Raw genomic sequence first — 19691 nt, forward strand, 5'->3', positions numbered from 1 at the left:
AATCAGATCTTTGTATTAGTGAGTGGCTCATTTCAAAGTGACTTTATTCACTTCAACTGTGGAATTTTCATGTAGTTTTTACTACTTGAAGTAGTTTTGGTTTTTCTCCTATTGGATCAACGGACCTTGTTATTCTAACAATTATCGATTATGTAAGTTGGAATACGTTGTGTGTAATACCAGTATTTGAAAGCCAAGTGCTAGTTTCTTTACTACCACTGTTATGCTTATTGACACATATTTATCTGAATTTATCAACAGACTTCATAACAATCTGAATAAACAGAGCAAACTCTATAGTATCATCAGGTAACTCGATCCTAATAAGAATAAGATATAAATATGGCTAAGCTGATATAGGTTCTTTCACAGATATAAATCTGTGTTTGACTCCTTGGACTATTTTATGTACGGTTACACTACATAAAACTGTTTTGAATGATATGAAATATATTTTTATTATTGAAAATTTTACTCATATTACCATTTAACTTACTTGATGATACTCTTCAAAAAATGAAAATAGTGAATTTTGTACTCAAGAAATAGCACCTCTCATCCTTGGAATTTACTATTATTTTTTATTGATTCCTCAGTTTTGACTAACTTTTCCTTTTCATTCTTGGGACTTTATGCTCTCCAGTCATTGCACTGTACTTATACTGTGAATCAGTCGTGTCTGCCAATACTGAATTATTTATTTGTAGGTCTTCAGTAACTGTGCTCTGGCCTATATTTAGTGTTTAGTGTATTGTTCTTTGGTAAATGGTGATTGATTTCAGGTAACAAAACCTGTCACTAAAGAAAAGTAGAATTTAAATTGCAAAGATTATATATGTGAAGCATTTATTAATAGCTCCTCTTTCTCCACTGAGTTGTTAGTTCCTAACTTTGACAGGTAAGGGCTTGATGTTTTTCACTTTGATTCCTCTTTTAATCTCCATGTGGGACAGATTTTCATGATTCTCTCTGTAACGTTTTGTCTTCCTAAAACCAAATTGTTTGAATGTTCTGATGTTTGGAGACTGCCAGAATACTTGGCCTGAATTCTGATAATTTTTCAATTGGTAACATACCCCTTTCTTCAGTCTCTTTTGGACTGGCAGACGCTTTGTACATATTTCCATAAGCTATTCTGAGTGCATGTATTTGGATTTTTTTTTCCTATCCTAGCTTTATTATAAGTTAGTAATCAGTGCAACCAAATCACTTTAGCTATTAGATTAAAGCTCTTTTCAACTTACCATTATATGTCATTTATGTAACTTCACAGTCCTAGTGCCCTTCTGATTTATGTCTTCACTTTATTTGAATTGTGTTTAGTTTACTTTTGCTTTTAAGCTTACTAATTTTCTGTCCTAGTATTTTGCTTTTAAGCTTACTAATTTTCTGTCCTAGTATTTTTCATAAAAACTATCATGTAATTTGACTTCTATCCCATTTTCCTGATCACCCAGTCCAGCAAACTTGGAAGGCGACATGACTTTTTTTTTTAGTGAACCCACACTGATTCCTTGTGATTGCCTTTCCCTTTCTAAATATCCCTAATCCGTTTATTATTTAAATGAGTCATTTCATAATAACTCTGAAATTGCTGTTTAGGATTATTTGTTGGCCATCTGGAGACTCAGATTTTACTCTGTTTTTAAAACTTTAAAACAAAACTTTAAATTTCCAAGTTTTGTCATTTCCCCATCTTCGCATGACTTTTCTGGAGCTAAAAACACTTTGTTTTAGCGCGTCAGTGCAGTTCTACAAACCTCATACATTTAAAATTCCTGTGTTTTAAATATGTGTTGAAGGGCTAATCTGTTATTAGAGTCAGTCATTTATTCATTCTGAAGTAAAGCAGCAGGATGTGGTATTATGTCTTTGACTCTAAGGCACATTTCAATAGAATAAAGGTATTTCATTTGAGGTAACTTGTTGAAATAACAGTTCATGTAGTGAAAGTAACAATAATTTAAGATAACATTGTAGTTTTGGGTGTTGCCTAATTTTTTTTATCTAAGTATTTTGACATGGTATTTTATTTTATTTTATTTATTTATTTTTGCCTTTTTATTTTTATGAAATTTATTGTCAAATTGGTTTCCAGACAACACCCAATGCTCATCCCAACAGGTGCCCTCCTCAATACCCATCACCCACCCACCCCCCCATCAACCCTCAATTTGTTCTCAGTTTTTAAGAGTCTCTTATGGTTTGGCTCCCTCCCTCTCTAACCTTTTTTTTTTTTTTCCCCTTCCCCTCCCCCGACATGGTATTTTAAAGTTAACTTTATGATGGCTTTATAGAAAAGTATTAATGGCTTATAAACTTGAGAGAAAATTCTTTTAACTACCTAACCGTTTTTTACATCACAGAATTTTATGGATATACAATTATGAAGAAACAAGCGTATTTTAAGAAGCAATGACCCAGTAAACATTTATTTTGTGCCTACTGTGTGCTAGGTAATTGCTAACGGTATATTTATAGGAGATACAAGTAATTTTTCCTAAAAATGCTGCAAGTTGATTGAATGATAAATATATTTTAATACCCCATCTAATTTAATAGTTTAATGCATATTTCCTTCAGAATATTTCTTTGAAAACTGAGCTTACATCAACTCCTAGTACTTTTAAAGTTAGTAATGGAGGTCATATATCTTAAAGAATATTCCCTCTCTACATTTCCAAAGGAGCAAAGGTTATAATGGGAGTTTGGGGTACAGAGATAGGCAAAGTGGGTTTGAGTGCAAGCTTTTGTACCTTAGATGGATTCTTTGATTTCCAAAGACTTCGTTTCCTCATCTATAAAATTGAAATAAAAATATCTATATTAGTCATAGTGTTGATGTATATATAAATTCAATGAGATCATCGAAATACAAAATATGCAGCGTAAGGTATGGCTCATAAAAGTCACCTGAAAACAAACAAATGAACACAGTAAAAAGGTACTTACTAAGTCTTCAACTTTTCTTCCATGGAAAGCATTTGTGAAAAATTCCCTAATCCTTTCAGGAATATACATGATAGCAAATTTAGATTTTTGAAGGAGTATTCCTTTAGTTTAATTTTATACTGGACCTTTCACATGACTCAAATATTAGCAATATCTGTTTTGAAGTATTTTCCAAATTGGTATCCTATGTTTTCGTTTACTCTTGTGTAAGAAGAAATCTCCTTAGTCCCAAGCATATGACAAGTAATAAAACACTTGCACAGACTATCACTCTGGGAAAAAATTGGAATTCATGTCTTTGATGTTGTTTCAGCTAGAGTTTCAATTCATGGACAGAAATTTGTGGAGAATCCAGAAGTAAGATCTAACAGTTTGGCCAGCTCATCTATTTTCCTTTCGAAGGAAGAGATAGGGCAGAATTGGATATCTCCAGAGGGAGATCTAAGTGCAATGGCACAATAAATCCCCTTTCGACTGACAGAGCTACCTGAGTTCCTTTGGAGAGCTAAAGGAAGGGGGAAGGAGAGGAAACAGAGGCTGACTGATTTAGGGACTAACCATAGCGCTTTAATATACAGGGGAGAGAGTTCGAAATATTTCCCCTTAGACTGTTTTGGGGAGGGGAAAGAATTTTAAATATGATAGCATATATTCCATAAAAGAAAAGAAAGGAAAGAACATTATCAAGTCAATCTTATCCAATCCATGCTTTTTTTCTGCTCTTCAACAACAAGAAACAGAACTGTTTCTTCTGGGTTGGGAAATATAAACATTTTCAATGTCATTTTTCCTAACTTTAAAATGCATCCTAAATTAAAATTTGTATATCTTATAATGACATAGTCTCTCGAAATATCCCTCAATACTTCACATTTTGAATATTTCTTTACTTAAGAGTTTCTGAAGTGAAAAACGGTATTTGTGGAATTACCAATATCATGGGGATTTCTGAAACTCTTGTATTTGGGCTATTGAATTAAATAGGACTTTTGGAAGGACGAATACCTTAATTTGTCTGGAGGGCCTACTGATAACGTGAGTGTTACAACCTGGAAACTAGCCTACTTTTAAATCCCATACCCCCTGCCCCTGTTTCCACCCCCAAATGTTGTATTTAATTTTGAATATGTAACCAATCAGAATTTGTCCTTCACTGTGTTTGTTTAATATAATGTTGAGATCTCAAAGGCAGTTGCTGATTGTTAGGAAGAGAGAATAATCCTTCTCAACTGTCAAACATCAAACGGAAGGTCATAAACCTTATAACAATAAAAGAAAATTCTTTTGTCCTTTTGTAGTCCTCTAGGATTCCAGAATAGATTCAGATTGCAGCAGAGGAAGTTGAAACAAGAGTAGAGTTGGAAAGTCCAGACAAGATTTATCAAACCAGACATTGTGCCTTCCCCCAAACTCAGCATAGTTTGGAGTTACTTCCTTATCAAAGCACACAGGCAGTTCTGGGAAAGTTGTCTGTGTTACCCCTGGCATGGTTCTACTTACTGTACCATCAGTCAAGTTTGGTGGGGAAAGGGGTAAGGGGGAATGGAGGGGGTAGGTTACAACAAGGAATCACAGAAGAGAGTATTTGTTAAAAGTCAGACAATTCCCTAGGCTGAAGTGTATGTAGTCACAAGTCTCAGAAAACAGTGAAATGTTAGGCAACTTATGCTCATATCTCCTAAAATATCTGCAATAAAATATGGCCCAGGGGGACCTAGACTCAATGATAAGTCTGATGTTGTTGATGACAAAGCAAGTGACAGAGAAAATCACTTGTGCCCAAAATTGATGGGTCATGAATTTAAAGCAAAAGGGGGGATTGGTGGAGGGGGAATTTCTTTCATTCATATTCTCTTTTTAATACAACTGAACATTGGGAGCATGATTTTATGGTGACAAATGAATTCATTCCATTTTCAGGTAGGTGAAGGTAGAAATTCATAAGTGGGTCTGTTTCAGACTCAACTTTTTGCACACCTTTTTTTTTTAAACAAAAACTTTGCATATTCCTTTTTGCTGTAAAAGCATATAACACAAAGAATGTATTTTTCTAATACTTGGCTTTACAAAAGAATAGGAGATTTCCAAATTTCACTCGCTTTTCTTTGACACATTGTACAAATACAATGAGAAAAAAATAAGGCTCAGTAGTACAAAAAAGGGAAAGAATGCAAAAGGAGCAACTTTGAAAAAATGAGATGCATAGTGAAAATGTGTATAGCTTTGTCAAAATAGTAGTGCTGTGAATGAAAAAAAAAATCATACTTTAGTGAACAACTGTTGCCATGTGAAATGAAAGCTAAGGAGATGGAAAGTTTGTATTTTTTTTTCTTAAAAGGAATTTAATACCTTATAAGAAAAGCTGAAAATCTAAAGGTCAATGTATTTTAAATTACATAATAAAAATGAAACTGACCCATATGAAAAGCACAAAGCTTCTTAATCATTAACTCTCAGAGGCTTGGGATCATAGCTACTGTCACAAACTGAACCAGGCTTTATGTCACTGACTTTCATACGGGTGTCCTTCCCTCCTGCTTCGAATGTTCACACTCACATAGGCACCGCTGTCTTCAGATGACTCTTTTTTTTCCTTTCAGGAGGTTACTTTTAGAAGAAAACGAGGAAATGTGGCTTTTCTTAAAATAGGCAATGCAGGATCTCATATTTTTAAATTTTTTTTTTAATGTTTATTTATTTTTGAGACAGAGAGAGACAGAGCATAACGGGGGAGGGTCAGAGAGAGGGAGACACAGAATCCGAAACAGGCTCCAGGCTCTGAGCTGTCAGCACAGAGCCCGACGCAGGGCTCGAACTCACGGACCGCGAGACCGTGACCTGAGCCGAAGTCGGCCGCTCAACCGACTGAGCCACCCAGGCGCCCCAGGATCTCATATTTTTATTTTTTGTAATTTTTTTGTCTTTTTAGAGAGAGAGCGCGCACATTGGTGGGGGAGAGGGCAGAGGGAGAGAGAGTATCTGAAGCAGGCTCCATGCTCAGAGTGGAGCCTGATGTAGGGCTTAATCCTATACCCTAGGATGATGATCTGAACTGAAATCAAGAGTTGGACACTCATTGACCGAGCTACCTACACGCCCCTAAGATCTCATATTTTTCGTAGCATCATAATAGCTAACAACAAATGGCCTTTGCTGGACACTTTGTGTATTCCAGGAATTATACCTAGTGCTGTACACATATTATGTCACTTAATCTTTAAAATAATCTCATGGAGCACATGCTATTATTTTAATTCCTATTTTACAGGTGTAGAAACGGATTTAGAAAGGAAACATCTTCAGGGTCATTTAGTTAGTAAGTGGAGGCCCATGTCCCAAGATTGGTAGATTGCTTGACACTCCGTTCTCTCTCTTTCATCCCATTTTCTCTTGCTCACAGTATCTCCATGTTACCTGGGAAGCCATGGGCCCAGTTTGAGAGGATGAGTCCTGATTGGGCAATCTTTTTTACCCCTTGCCATTGATGATGGGTTCAGCCATAACTCCCGACGTTTACAGAAGTTTGCACCAGCGTGCTCCTGGGAAACATCCCTCCCTCTAAGTTATGCAGTACAACCGAAAAACCTCCTCATTCTGACTTAGTTCTGTCCTTTCAGGGGCATCGTTGTAGGGGAATCGTTTCTTCCTGTAAGGCAATGCAGGGGAAAGGTTTTTATTCCTAACCATTCGGGTCTTTGTGAAGATAGTGTTCCGTGGGGTGGGGATGAGATGTGGGCACTAGGAGGAGTCCTCCTTTGATCACAAGGGAGAGACATGGCAAACACATTTATATGGAGAACTAAAAATGAGAGTGTGGGACCTTGGAGGCCGCGCTGAGCATCAGAAACCCTAATATCAGCAACCTCCAGACTTACTGCCAACTTCTTTTCGTTACAGTATTCTGTCAACTTGCAGGCAAATAGATAGATGCATTCAGCCAGTCCCCCTAAGGCAATTCAAGGGAACTAACCCCAACAGAAGCAGAGGTGGTACACAAAGTCAGTGCAGATGAGAAATGAGAACTGTGCATACGATGAATGACAAAAAATACCCATTAAAAAGTAAAGTCCTTCTGCTCTTTTAAATTCATGACCCATATTTTACACAAAGTTCTTTTTGTTTTCAGTTGCCATGGTATCATCTTCTTTAAAACAGCTATAGAAAGCATCTTAATCTTTGAAAGGGTGACCAAGTACTGGTGACCTGTATACTGAAGTTACTCTTCATTATATTGTTTAATTATAGCAGATATGAAACACTAACTTTCTTGTTTAAAGCTTATTACTTGTGGGTAGAACGCAAAATACAAATTTTTGAAACTTCTATCACACAAAATTGTTGGTTTAAATGGAGAAATTCACTCCTCAAAATATTACATACAAGTTTAATTACTGGGTTAAGTTGAACAATTAAAGAGACAGATGGATTCAAAATTCTTAACTCTAAAAATACTGAGATTGTAGCTTTGATAAAAAAGATAATTTTGAAAAGAGGATAGTTAAATATCAAGTTCATTGAGTCATTTGTGGCAACAGAAAGGTTTCTTCTAAAGAATAGCTTATTTTTAGTTGATTTTCAGCTTTAAAATTTTAAATAATGTGCTCATGTGATAAAAAATAAACATGTTTATTTTAAATAATTCTTATTGAGACAGAAATTACTTTATAATTTACTGTTTAATAGAAGTTATTCTTGATCAACACTTTTTAACATCATTTTATGCAAGCTTGCAAAATAAGACAAAGTTTGCAAAACAGAGACAGGTTGTTCTGTTTCTACCTACACTTCTTTAAAAAAGAAAAAAGCTACATACAGTATTTGAAAAGAAGCATTACCTTTTGACATCTATGTATTCATTGTTCTTTCTAAGCTTTTGTTCCCTAGCTCAGGCTGAGAATGGATAATTATATATAATGGAAGACAGCTGGGATGTACCAAGTGTATTTTTTCCCTTTTTATCTTGTGCTTGAGTGCATAAATCCTTTCCTGCTTCAGTGTTATATAATGCTCAATTTCCCTATGTTTACTTTACCCTGAAATTTTAGTGTGAGGACTTTAACAGTGAACTTCAATAGTTTTGTTGCCACCTTTGGGTCCTGCCTTAAATTGTGGATTAAAACACAAGATTTCTAATAGTAGATCATTTAGTTGAGCAGGGTGGCAATTGGTCCAGATATGTAAGAAATAATGCCATTATAAAACGAAAAGATAATAATATTTTAAACCACCCATTAAATTGACTCCAGTTTCTTTTTTGGGTATATCATTGGACGATATCATCAACTTTTTTTGTCTCTTGTTTTCTTTTTTCAATTCTAATGCAGAACTTGAGTTGTTTTTGTTTTTCTTTTGTCTTTAGGATCTCCCAGGTTTGCTGTCGCATCCTCTATACAGTTTGGTAATCATCGTATTTCTGAGTGCGTTGCAGTGTGTATTGCAATAATTTTCTTCCGTGCTCTTGTCCCTCCACTACATTAATGGAATAGGAATACAGTATTATCAAGTCCTGGTGGCTCCACGTGTTTCCTTCCCTTGCGTCCTGAATTCTCTCCACATACCTTATATCAGTGGTAATTGGGTAATTAGCCAGAAATGCTGTCGCCTGAGCAAGGGAGTAAGAAATGTCTCATTGAACAAAATAATCTTTCTTTGTACTCATGATTCATTTTTGATATGCTACAACTCTATCAGCAGGGAAACTTTCCTCCCCATCGGGAGTCTAACAAGCCTTTAAGACAAGAATAGACAGAGAGGGTCTGCTATTAGTCTCAATTCTAAGGCAAATTGGGTTACTCTGCTGTAGTCGAATTTTCTGCCTGCACAGCACGAGATCTTAGGAGATGGCAGAATTCTTCTGTTGAAGATTTGATGAATAAGAAGATAAGAGTCCTATTGTGGACCACTTGAAGAAAATTTGTAGCCAATTTGGCTTTTAAAACAAGCTAGAAGGCATTTCTGCAAGTCTGAAGAGCCCACTGGGTTATTTGGTTTCAACTTTATTTTGATGCGGTGTATAGATATCTGGAGCAAAATGCCCTCCGGTGAAGAAAAATTTCTGTTTCTGGCTATCAGTTGCATCATGATTCCCAAGCAAATAGCTGAGTAAAAGAAAACATCCCTTAAAGACTCTACTGCATTCTTGTAATAAATCACAAAAACATTGGTATCAGCTTTCTTAGTCATTCTGCAAGAGTATAGTTAAGAATATTTCCAGATGTGTCTTACTGAAGGGAAGGTAATTTTCTTTCACGCACAAGAGATCCTTTCTTAACATTGAAGGGAAAAAAAATCAAACACATTTTTAGTCCTCTGCAGGTGACAAAATTTCAATTTCCTGTATCCTCTGACTGCTAGCATTTTGCCTCTCTCCCATGGGAATGAAGAGATATAATCATAAGACTACAAATAAGACTAAGGTAATATAAATGAAGAAGGCAATTTTCTGGTTTCCTGACAAGGTAGCTTCGTGGAACAATAATCTGAAGAAAAGAAAAGAACACACAGGAATGGAGCTGATTGCTTGGGTTTGTGGTAAAGGAACCATCCCTTGAAATATTCAAGTTAAGAGCAAAGAGATTTTCTTAATGAGGTACTGAATTGTTCTCCAGGATAAACAGAAAGTTCAATGAAAATAATGTCTCAATTTGTCAAAATTAGTGATAGACCAAATCTCTCAAAGAGGAACTATAAACCTAGTGGGCAATTTTGTCTTCTTATTCTAATCACATTCTTGGGTGGGAGTAACTGAAGCACAAAGGATCTATTACAGTCTAAACTCTCCTGTGTAAATTGTGGCTATGTATAGTATCACAGTTTGATACCAGTGGAGATCTTTCATGGTCTGGTATTATAGACTATATTTCTTTTTTCTCTCCCATCATCTACTATTCTCGAGAGATAAAAGCAGTGTAGACAAAGCCCTGTATGAACTGTAATTATCCACAGCAGTTTTAAAACCATGTAAGTTAAGTTGTTTCTACATTGACCAGTGCAAAACAGGAATTATGTGGATGAATATTTAACAACTGTAAGAGTTCTCAGATCCCCAAATGTATTTTACTTTAGTCACCTGGATTGCTATGTGAATTTATGCCTCTGCAGTGCATTATTACAAAATATATTTCTGGTTCCAGGTCGACATAATAGTGCTTCCTTTATTTAATATGTGCATGTTTGTGTCGGAGGAAATGGCATGGGGTGGGGATAGCAAGCAGGGTTCCACAGTCTATCAATTTGGTAAACAGAGGCATACAGTTTTCTTTTATGGTAAGAGTTAGCAGTCTCCATCTTTCCTGCCTTATTTTAAGTGAAGCGTCTCTCTTTGGGCACAGGTGGTTCAAGGAATACTTGTGGGAAATGCTGTTCTCTGCACATTTGCCTGTCCTTTCTTTCACACACATAAGCATTGTTAGTAATAAATAGAGAATAATTTTCTAAATTTTGTATTGCTTTTGGTTGGCAGATATTTGTGTTCATTGAAGTCCAAATGTAATTACAAAAGAAAGACAGTTTTAATGAGCATACAAATAATATTTATGCAAACATAATGCAAGGATGATAAGAGTTCAAATGTGTCTTTTTTCCAAAATGTGTAACACTTGGTGCCTGTTTGGTGAACATGAGATAGAATCTCCAAGAGGTATTTTTGTTACAGTTGGATTGGTCAAAGCTACCTATGATATATACAGAAAGAGATATATTAAGAGAGCTGTATCTATATCTTCTATTTGAGAACCATGTCCAACATTTGATGTAAAGCTAAATATGTTTTATATCGGAATGCTGGCTTGTCAGCCAAAGGAGCCTTGCCCTGTTGAACTAGCACATTCCCCCATCAGACCGCAAGTAAATGAAATTTTGTGTGTCTTTTTAAAGATCACAATTAATGTTGAGTTTCTTTCTTTCACCATTAGAGCCATTTCCTAAAAATCCTACCCCAAAAACAATCTTTTAGTGGAGAATTTTAATTCTATGAACTTCAGAATAAATTTGTGTTGCAGTTTGTACTAAACCTTAGAAATGCAAAGCTAAGATAATATGTTTGCACAAATACATTTAACTCACATAACTTAGTGTCTGGTGAGATGACTATAAATTGGTAGTAAAATTAATACATAGTAATTTATGAAGCATATTGAATGGTTCTCTTTTCCTGGCAATTTTTGTCATCCCTTGTTTTTTTTTTTTTTAATTTTTAGTTAATCTTTATTTTATTTTTGAAAGAGAGACAGCATGTGAGTAGGGGAGGGGCAGAGAGAGGGAGACAAGAATGCAAAGCAGGCTCTAGGCTCTGAGCTGTCAGCACAGAGCCTGACGCAGGGCTCGAACTCACAAACTGTGAGAACGTGACCTGAGCTGAAGTCAGATGCTCAACTGACTGAGCCACCCAGGCGCCCCAAGTCATCCCCTGTGTGTGTGAGTTGTGAAACTTGGGAAATCACTCTTATAAGGATGATGGGTAAGCATTGGAGCTTTTCTTTTAACTTTAAAATATTGACCAGGATGAATGACCAGGGGACCTAACACCATAGCCCTAGATATAATGAATGAGGCTGGAATGTGGTTGTGTGTGGGGAGCTCTGAGGGTACACAGAGACCATAAAGCAGGAGGAATATCCGAAGTTGCATTTTTCCACAGATGTCTCGATTTTGGAGTGTAAGAGTTGTTTTAGGTAACTGACAAACTAGATCTGAAATGCAGATCTGTGTGAGATCATTAAGAAAAACTGAGGTCTTTCTGTAAAGACAGGATTGTTCTGGGTAGTAACTGGAATTACTTGTGCATATTATCAAGATTATAATAAATGGTATGATTTAATAATAGCTTATTACTGTGTCTCAAACCATGATAAAGTTTAAAAATTTACTATCATGCCTTCCATTGTCTCGAAAACAATTACAGTTTATATAACTTTGGAACTTCTTTAATTTAATACATACTTTTAGAATGTATACTCTGGGCAAAGCACTATTTTAGGTACTAGAGAAGAGCACAAACATAAGACACTCTTTCTGACATTAATGGTGTTCAAATACTTTTCTCGTAAATATAGGCAAATCCTTATAACTGTATTATACAAGGCAGTGTATGAGATGTGCAGTAAAGAAGCAATTCACATTTTGGGGTACTATTCTTAAGGTAAAAATGGAACATCAGATATATTTAAGTGCAAACGATTAGAGACTGTGGTGGTGAAAATTTGTTTTGCCATTCTGGTATCATAATGCACTTGCCAGTTGCGAAGCAAAATCAAAACAAGGCAGCATTTTCACCACAGAATTGTTGCTATGACATTTATGGCAATTTTGATAGTAATTCATTGTAATTTTGCATTGTACACTTTGTTCCAGTTATTTGTTTTCCCCTAAGTACTGCACAAAGGGAACTGTGCTTGGTTTATGCAGCTCAAATTAATAAGTAAAATGTGCAAACACACATCCTGATCTAAACAGTTTCCCACAAGCCAGTCAACACAGTAGCCCGCCGTCACTGGTACGAGTACCAGTAGTAGATTACATTCTAGAATGTACTGAATGGTGATACAAAAAATTGGGGGTCTGTTTTAGTAAAGATAGCATCCTCCATTACAATAGTATTCAAATATGAAAATTTATCACATAAAACAAAAACAAGTCATTCGTTTTTCAAACTGTTTATAACCGTTCGGGTCAACAATGTCATCTGGTAGTGATTTTTTTTAATGTCTTTTTTTTTTTCTTTTCTCTTGTTCTCCCATGAAAAGAATTTTGTGTTTGGTTTGGTTTGTTTTTTCCTATGTGCTCAGAGGGTTAAATTAGGTAATGTTCTAAAAAAAAAATAATAAGACAGATTTTCTAAATCTATTAAAAAAAGTTATTATGAAAAGCAAAAGGTCTTTCCGCTAATACCATTAGAATCTAAAACTGGTTGTATTTAATTCAAAATACATCTACATACATAAGATAATTTTGAAAAGGAATTTTGAGGTTAATTTAGCTGTAAGAAATTAACTTAGTTGTTAGGGAATTAATCAAATTTCAGACTATGCATTGCTATGTAAAAACTATCTTTCTTAGGAACTTTTTTGTCCCTGAAAAATTTGTTTACATTTATATAATGTTATTTGGAAATTTATTAAAATTACTTAAGTATAGGCTCTTCATGCATAGGCCTCCCAGGGGAAATGCTATATCAATTTATATTTGGATTCCCACAAATTAAATCGCTTACACAAGGCAATTAATTTGTTTTCACTTTCATAAACATTGTGAATACCAGGATTACTGCTTTTGGCTAAGAGCTGATCATCTGAGGCAAAGAAAAGGGTTCAGAAGGTAAATGGCATTCCTTCATAAGCCATGAAGCCAGCTGTTTGTTTTGTTTGCTTGTTTTTAGAAGAAGAGGGATAAGTGAGATGGATTAGTGTAGTTTGGAAGATAATAAATTAACATATTCTTCCCGATGAGGAAAGGGTAAATCTCATTATGTTCCTGATAAGATGGGAAAAAAGCAGTCAATGAATTTGTAAACTACATAAGCAGCGGAGAATGCAGCAAGCCAACTCTCTGAAGGACCTTACACCTTTACATTGGCGGTAATCTTGTAGCAATGTGGAGGCAACACGTTGTTGTACAATAAATTTTAATTACAGGGCATAAAAAGTTATGTTATTCTCAGCTGAATCAGTGTGCCATGGATTCTTCCATGCTCTCCCAGATGAGACATTTGTCTATCTAACATTTGTCAAAATGATCTTGCTGGTCAACAGACCCTCCCATCCCTCGTTCTTTCAGCTCCCAGTAGTTGGACCAGAAATAGCATGCAGTGCAACAGTGACTACATTTGGGTATATTTTGGCATATTTCCCTAGCCTACTAACTGAAAGCAGCTGAAATTTAACTGAAAGAACATGGTGGATTGAAACCAAGCATATGAAATTTCAGATCCAAAGAATCCCCTGAAATGAAGAAACTATAAAACAAGTGTAATTTTTGGCCTTGCTCCTGCAGTAACTGGGAAGAACCATTGGCTCAGTGGTAGGGAGACTACTTTCCCCAGATCCCTGTACACTCCCCACTACTAAAATAGCCTCCTGGCGAGTGACACCAGGCTTGTGGTTGGCAGTCCCTCTTGCCATGGCCTCCCCTGCTGGTTTTAACACCAGCTCCCATTCTGCCTTCACACTGTTTTCTTCACACATAGTTTGCCTATTTCCTGATTGGCTGCTGCTTCTTGTCCCTTGACCTAAAAATCTAAAGGTTTGTAATGAAAAATGCAAGTATGGTCGATAAAATATGAAAAGGTTTCAGTGGATGTTAGATGCTGTTACAGTTCCGAGTGGATAGGATGTTGAGAATGTTAGGTCTCTAGATTAATTATGACCTGAACCATTTCTTACGCGTGAGACCCAGGACATCTTAGTTCACTTGTTTTCCCTCAATTTCTTCATTTGAAGGAGAGAGAATTAGAGACTATCCTATACATTCTGGGTAAATTCAGTGACCTATGATATTTAGAGCGTTTCTTGGGTCAGAGTAAACATTCAATAAATTCTTTCCATAATTACCATAATTTTATTGACATTACCCTGGTATTGATACGGTTATTTGTTTCTTCTGAAAACTGGATCTTTGGGGCAGTTTAAGATCCAGCTTTCAGAAGATTACAGTTATGATTAGTTTAAACTTCATTAAGAGTCTTTAAAAGTATACGTTTGGTCCTTGACATTTCCAAATCAGTGTTTCTTAACCAGCTGGAGTAGAGAAGGTTTGGAGAGGGATTTGGGGAATGGGGTGTATTAGAATTATCAAGAGGATATGACACCCTGCAAATTCTGGCATAAATATCCTCTGCCCAAACACTGTCCTCTGGTAACTGCTGAGAGGTTTACATCATATTTCTCAAGTATGTTCAGAACAGGAGAGAAGCTAGGGACCATGTTTATATTTTTAAATAAAAACAGCATTTTTGCTTATTTAAATTTAGTCAGGTTTCCGTGAGTAAAAGTGAATTTTTTTTTTTTTTTTTTTTTTTTTTTTTTTTTTTTTTTTAGTTTGGATACCATTAGTTTATTATAAAAGAGACATGAAAATTATTTACATGATGAAAGATTTCACGACTTCACTGGAATGGGCAGCTTCACTTCATGCCATTTCAATAATGATTTATTTCAGTCTACATACTTTCCGAGAATGTCACCATCTCTAAATAAGAAATAATCCTTGTCATCTAGAACTACTTTGGTGCCTCCATATTCTGGGAGAAGAACTTTATCTCCAACTTTCACACTGACTGGTTGGATCTCTCCACCCTTTCCTTTAGAGCCTGATCCAACAGCTACTACTGTTGCTTGCAAAACTTTTCCTTGCGATTTTTCTGGAAGCATAATGCCTCCTTTGGTTACAGTTTCGGCTGCACTCCTTTCAACTAAAACTCGGTCAAAGAGAGGAAGAAACTTCCTAAACGCTTGTCCTGCCATGACTCTGGCCACCGCAGTTCCTACTCTGCTCTTGAGCTGCCGCCGCCGCCGCAAGGAGACCCGCAGTCCCTAAAAGTGACTTTTTAAGGACTAATCACTTAGATTCTCTCAGATACTCTCAGATCCTTAACAAAAACTGCTGCCTTAAGTTTGTTGTATTCATTTCCTATTGCTCTTTTAACAAATCACCACAAATTTAGCAGTTTAAAACAACACACCCTTATTTCAATGTTTTGCAGGCCAGAAGTCTGAGTGGACTCAGCCAGTTCCTTTGCTTGGGGTCCCATGAGCTAGAATGAAGAAGTTGCTTAGGGCTGTGCTCCTTACTGAAGATTCTAGAAAAGAATCTAATTCCAGTCTAATTCAAGCTGTTGGCCAAATCCAGTTCCTTGTGGTTGTGGTTGTGGTTGTGGTTTTCGGGATGAGGGCCCTGTTAACCTTGCTGCCTGTCAAACAGAGGCCAGTCTTTGCTCCTAGAGGTTAACTTTTCCCCAGCAAGGGCTGACTGAACCTCTCTCATGCTTATAGCCTCTCTGACTTTTGCCACATCTCTCTGATACAAATCAGAGAAAGCTCTCTGCTTGTAAGGGTTCCTTGATTATATCAGGTCTACTTGGATAATCCAGTATATCCTCCCTATCTTAAGATGTATTGCCTTAATTACATTTGCAAAGTCCCTTTTTGCCATGCAAGGTAACAATATCCACAGATCCTAGGGATTAGGACATGGGTATCACTGGAGAGCTATTCTATCTACCATGCTCGGGGTGTTCTAAATCCAAATAGTCTGAAATGTGAAAGTCTTAGGGAACCTTCTTCTGTCCTCCCTTTTACTTGTTCAACAGTTTGTATTAAATATCCTAGAAAGTCTAAGAAACTTAGTCTAGTTGAGAAATAGTCTATATACACCTACTTAGATGTAAGGGGCTCAAGAGAGCCACAAAAAAATGTTTGGCACATAAAGGAAATTGCAGTTATTTTAACGGGAAGCAAAAAAAAAAAAAAAAAAAAAAATCAAGGAAAGCTTCTTTGAAGAGGTAGCTTTTGAAAGATAGCCTGAAGAATGAGTAAGGGAAAGGTATTTTTTGTCTTATGGATGATAAGACATAAAAGCAGAGACAAATGCTATATTCAGGATGTGACAGCAGCTAGGTAGAATTCATGGCAATATGTAATGAAAATGGAACTTTGTGTAACCATGCTAAGAAGTTAGAACTTTATTCTATAATAGGAGTCACTGAAGCTTTTAGACTGCAGGAAGTAATAGACTAAAAGTCAGGTTTTAGAAAATGAAAGCCTGGCATCAATGTGAAGGATATATTACAGGCAGAAGACTGAGAAGGCAGTTGTGCAGAAGAACACAAAGGCAGGAAAGTGGCAGGAGAAATGGTAGAAATTATGTAATTATGTTGAGAAATTTTTTCAGGGTGATTGACTGACTGAATGAAGGGTTGAAGGGAAATGCAGAGTCCAGATAGGACATTTTGTAACCTTGGAAACTAAGAAAGGTGATGCTATTTTCTGAAGATAAAGGAAATTGGAAGAAAAATAGGGCTTCTGAAGGAGAAGATAGAAGTTGGATTTGTGTATTTAATGTCCTCATGCAATCAGAGAAGGAAATTAGGAGAGTTACAGGCCAGAAATTTCTTTAGGAAATTCATGATCAATATGATAGTCAAGGCCAAAGAATGGGTAAGGTTGTTTAGTAAAAAAAAAAGTGCAGAAGAGGGGCACCTGGCTGGTTCAGTCAGTAGAACATGGAACTCTAGATCTCGGGGTTGTGAGTTTGAGCCCCCACATTAGGTGTCAGGATTACATAAAAATAAAACCTTTAAAAGAAGGAGAAGAAGAAGAAACCCATAAGCTCCTTTGCAAGACTAACGGTAGTCCACATATGAGAAGGACGTAGCAGGAATTTAATTGGTGAAGGCAGTTCACCTGCAACCACCTGGGATGCTTGAGAAAACCTTCTAGCAGGGCAGCTTCAAAACTAGAAAAGGAAAATACGTATTCTTTCACCGGCCCCTCCCTATTTCCCCAGCGAATAAGGTCTGGGGATCTAATGTAAAACATGGTGACCCTAAGGGACAGCACCATTTTGTATAAGGAAATTTGCTAAGAGAGTAGAACTTAAAGGTACTTACCACTGATAGATAGATAGATAGATAGATAGATAAATAAATAAATAAATAAATAAATAAAACATACATAAATACATAAATAAATATATTAAATACATAAATACATACATAAATAAATACTGTGACAGATGTGTTAATTAACTAGATGGGAGAATCCTTCCACAATGTGTACACATGTCAAATCACGATAGACACTTTAAATATCTTTATAATTTTATTTGTCTATGGTACCTCAGTAAAGCTGGAATTTTTTTTTTTTCAGTAAAGCTGGAATTTAAAACAGCAACAAAACCTAGAGGAGAATTTGTGACTAGGTGGGAAAGTGCCTCCTCCAAGAAGAGGTATCTTTTACTGGACTAAGGAAGCTTCCAGTAGCAGAGGGCAGCCAAAGAGAATACCTTGAAGGCTGGTACCTAGGAGGTCCTGGCAGAGGCTAAAAATCTACCTCTGGTTTGAGTTGAATTGAAGCCACTTCATTTGGCAGGCAAGGCCCATGGGTTCTGGGCGAGGAAAATGAATCAGGGCCGACTGTTCAGTCCTGGTTCTAGGCAATTCCATCTGCGGTTAGACTATTTATGTTGAGGAACCTCTTTTTAAGCTTATTCGTTTCTTTGCTTTTCTACTATTGTTGTTGTGTTTTTTTTTTTTTTTTTTTTTTTTTTTTTTTTTTTTTTTTTTCCATTTTCATCTCCCTTAGTTTCCAAGTAATGATCCTTCTGGGGGGAAAAAAATCCATCATCGTTTCCTCTGAACCAAAGAGAAGGTCTTTATCATAGTTAGACCAGAATAACTAGAGACATCATTATGTCCTTGAAGCAATGTTTCTCCACATTTTTTTTCTATTTGAAACACCTAATGAGGTAACAAAAATATGATTTCTCTTCTTTCCTCTTCCAAAAATCCCTGTTTCTTTGATGTTCATTTAAGCAGAGTACCTCCCAATATCCTTCCTCATTGCTATCAAACACTGGCACTCTCTAGTTCTTCTGTTTCATGTAATAATAACTTTAACACCATATTTATTGCCTTTCAATTCTAATATCCGTCACCATCTTGGAAAGTTGGCCTTTAGTTCTCTGACCTTCTCATCCACAATAATCTTTTCCTCTACATTTCCTTGATCCTATCCTAGATCTTATCACCTCTCAAATCATACTTTCTCCAAAACCTATACTTAAAATGTTGTCATTGTATTTAATTCAACAGTAATATTCTACTTCCAAAAATACCCCAGCTCCATTTTTAATACTTTGCTCTGTCTCTACGAGGACCACCCTGACATGAGTTACACTCTACTGTACAAATTCAGGGGTCTGTCACTGGTCTCCCCACCCTCCCTACATTCCACCCAGACCCTACATGGTACAGAACAGGAGTTCAGCAGATAGTTGTTGAATGAATGAGTGATTTATATATGTTTAGGAAAAAAGCATTTTGGGATTTTTATTATTTTTTTTATTTTTTATTTTTAAAAATTTTTTTTTCAACTTTTTTTTTTTTTTTTTTTTTTTTTTTTTTTTTTTTTTTGGGACAGAGAGAGACATAGCATGAACGGGGGAGGGGCAGAGAGAGAGGGAGACACAGAATCGGAAACAGGCTCCAGGCTCCGAGCCATCGGCCCAGAGCCTGACGCGGGGCTCGAACTCACGGACCGCGAGATCGTGACCTGGCTGAAGTCGGACGCTTAACCGACTGCGCCACCCAGGCGCCCCGCATTTTGGGATTTTTAAAAAGCAGTTCTCAGGATATGTCCTGAGGTAATTATGGTCAGTCTCTTCATTATTATTATTTCAGTTGTGGAAAACCTGACTTCTGTGTATGGCCAGGGGTACATATTCCTTTACACAAAGTGTGTTGGACATGCACCCACGCTGATTCCAGATTTCCACTTTCAAAGGATCTGCCTGAGAATCTGGCTCGCACTGATGGTCCCAATGTCAGGGCTTGTTTGTGCTAATAGCTTGGGTATGGCATGGTTCATGAAAAGTCTGCTTATGGCCCTGGTGAGGGAGGGATCTAGGATGGATGAAGAGGTAAATGAGAGAGCTCTTTTAGAGAAGTGGGGCCTGAATGTTTGGTCCTGATTTCCTCTGCTGTGTCCTCTGAGAGGAGGGATGTCCCCTGTTCTGCTTGCTTCCCA

The 19691-nt window shown here is 36.5% G+C and overlaps 2 protein-coding genes across 2 annotated transcripts in view; one reads left to right on the forward strand and one right to left on the reverse strand.

Moving 5' to 3' along the window:
- Positions 1 to 19691, forward strand: part of ROBO1 (roundabout guidance receptor 1) — a 1142978-nt gene that overhangs the window by 879391 nt on the left and 243896 nt on the right. The window lies entirely within an intron of this gene.
- Positions 15070 to 15484, reverse strand: LOC131512694 (10 kDa heat shock protein, mitochondrial). Its single transcript, XM_058731716.1, has one exon. It carries the CDS (start codon positions 15408 to 15410, stop codon positions 15102 to 15104), a length of 309 nt encoding a protein of 102 aa, XP_058587699.1. The 5' UTR covers positions 15411 to 15484; the 3' UTR covers positions 15070 to 15101.

Source organism: Neofelis nebulosa, chromosome 5 (genome assembly GCF_028018385.1).
Source record: "Neofelis nebulosa isolate mNeoNeb1 chromosome 5, mNeoNeb1.pri, whole genome shotgun sequence".
NCBI classification, from domain to species: Eukaryota; Metazoa; Chordata; class Mammalia; order Carnivora; family Felidae; genus Neofelis; species Neofelis nebulosa.

What these genes read in the sequence shown, in the direction of transcription:
- LOC131512694 (XM_058731716.1), bottom strand. Translation starts at nt 15,410, where the DNA reads ATGGCAGGACAAGCGTTTAGGAAGTTTCTTCCTCTCTTTGACCGAGTT.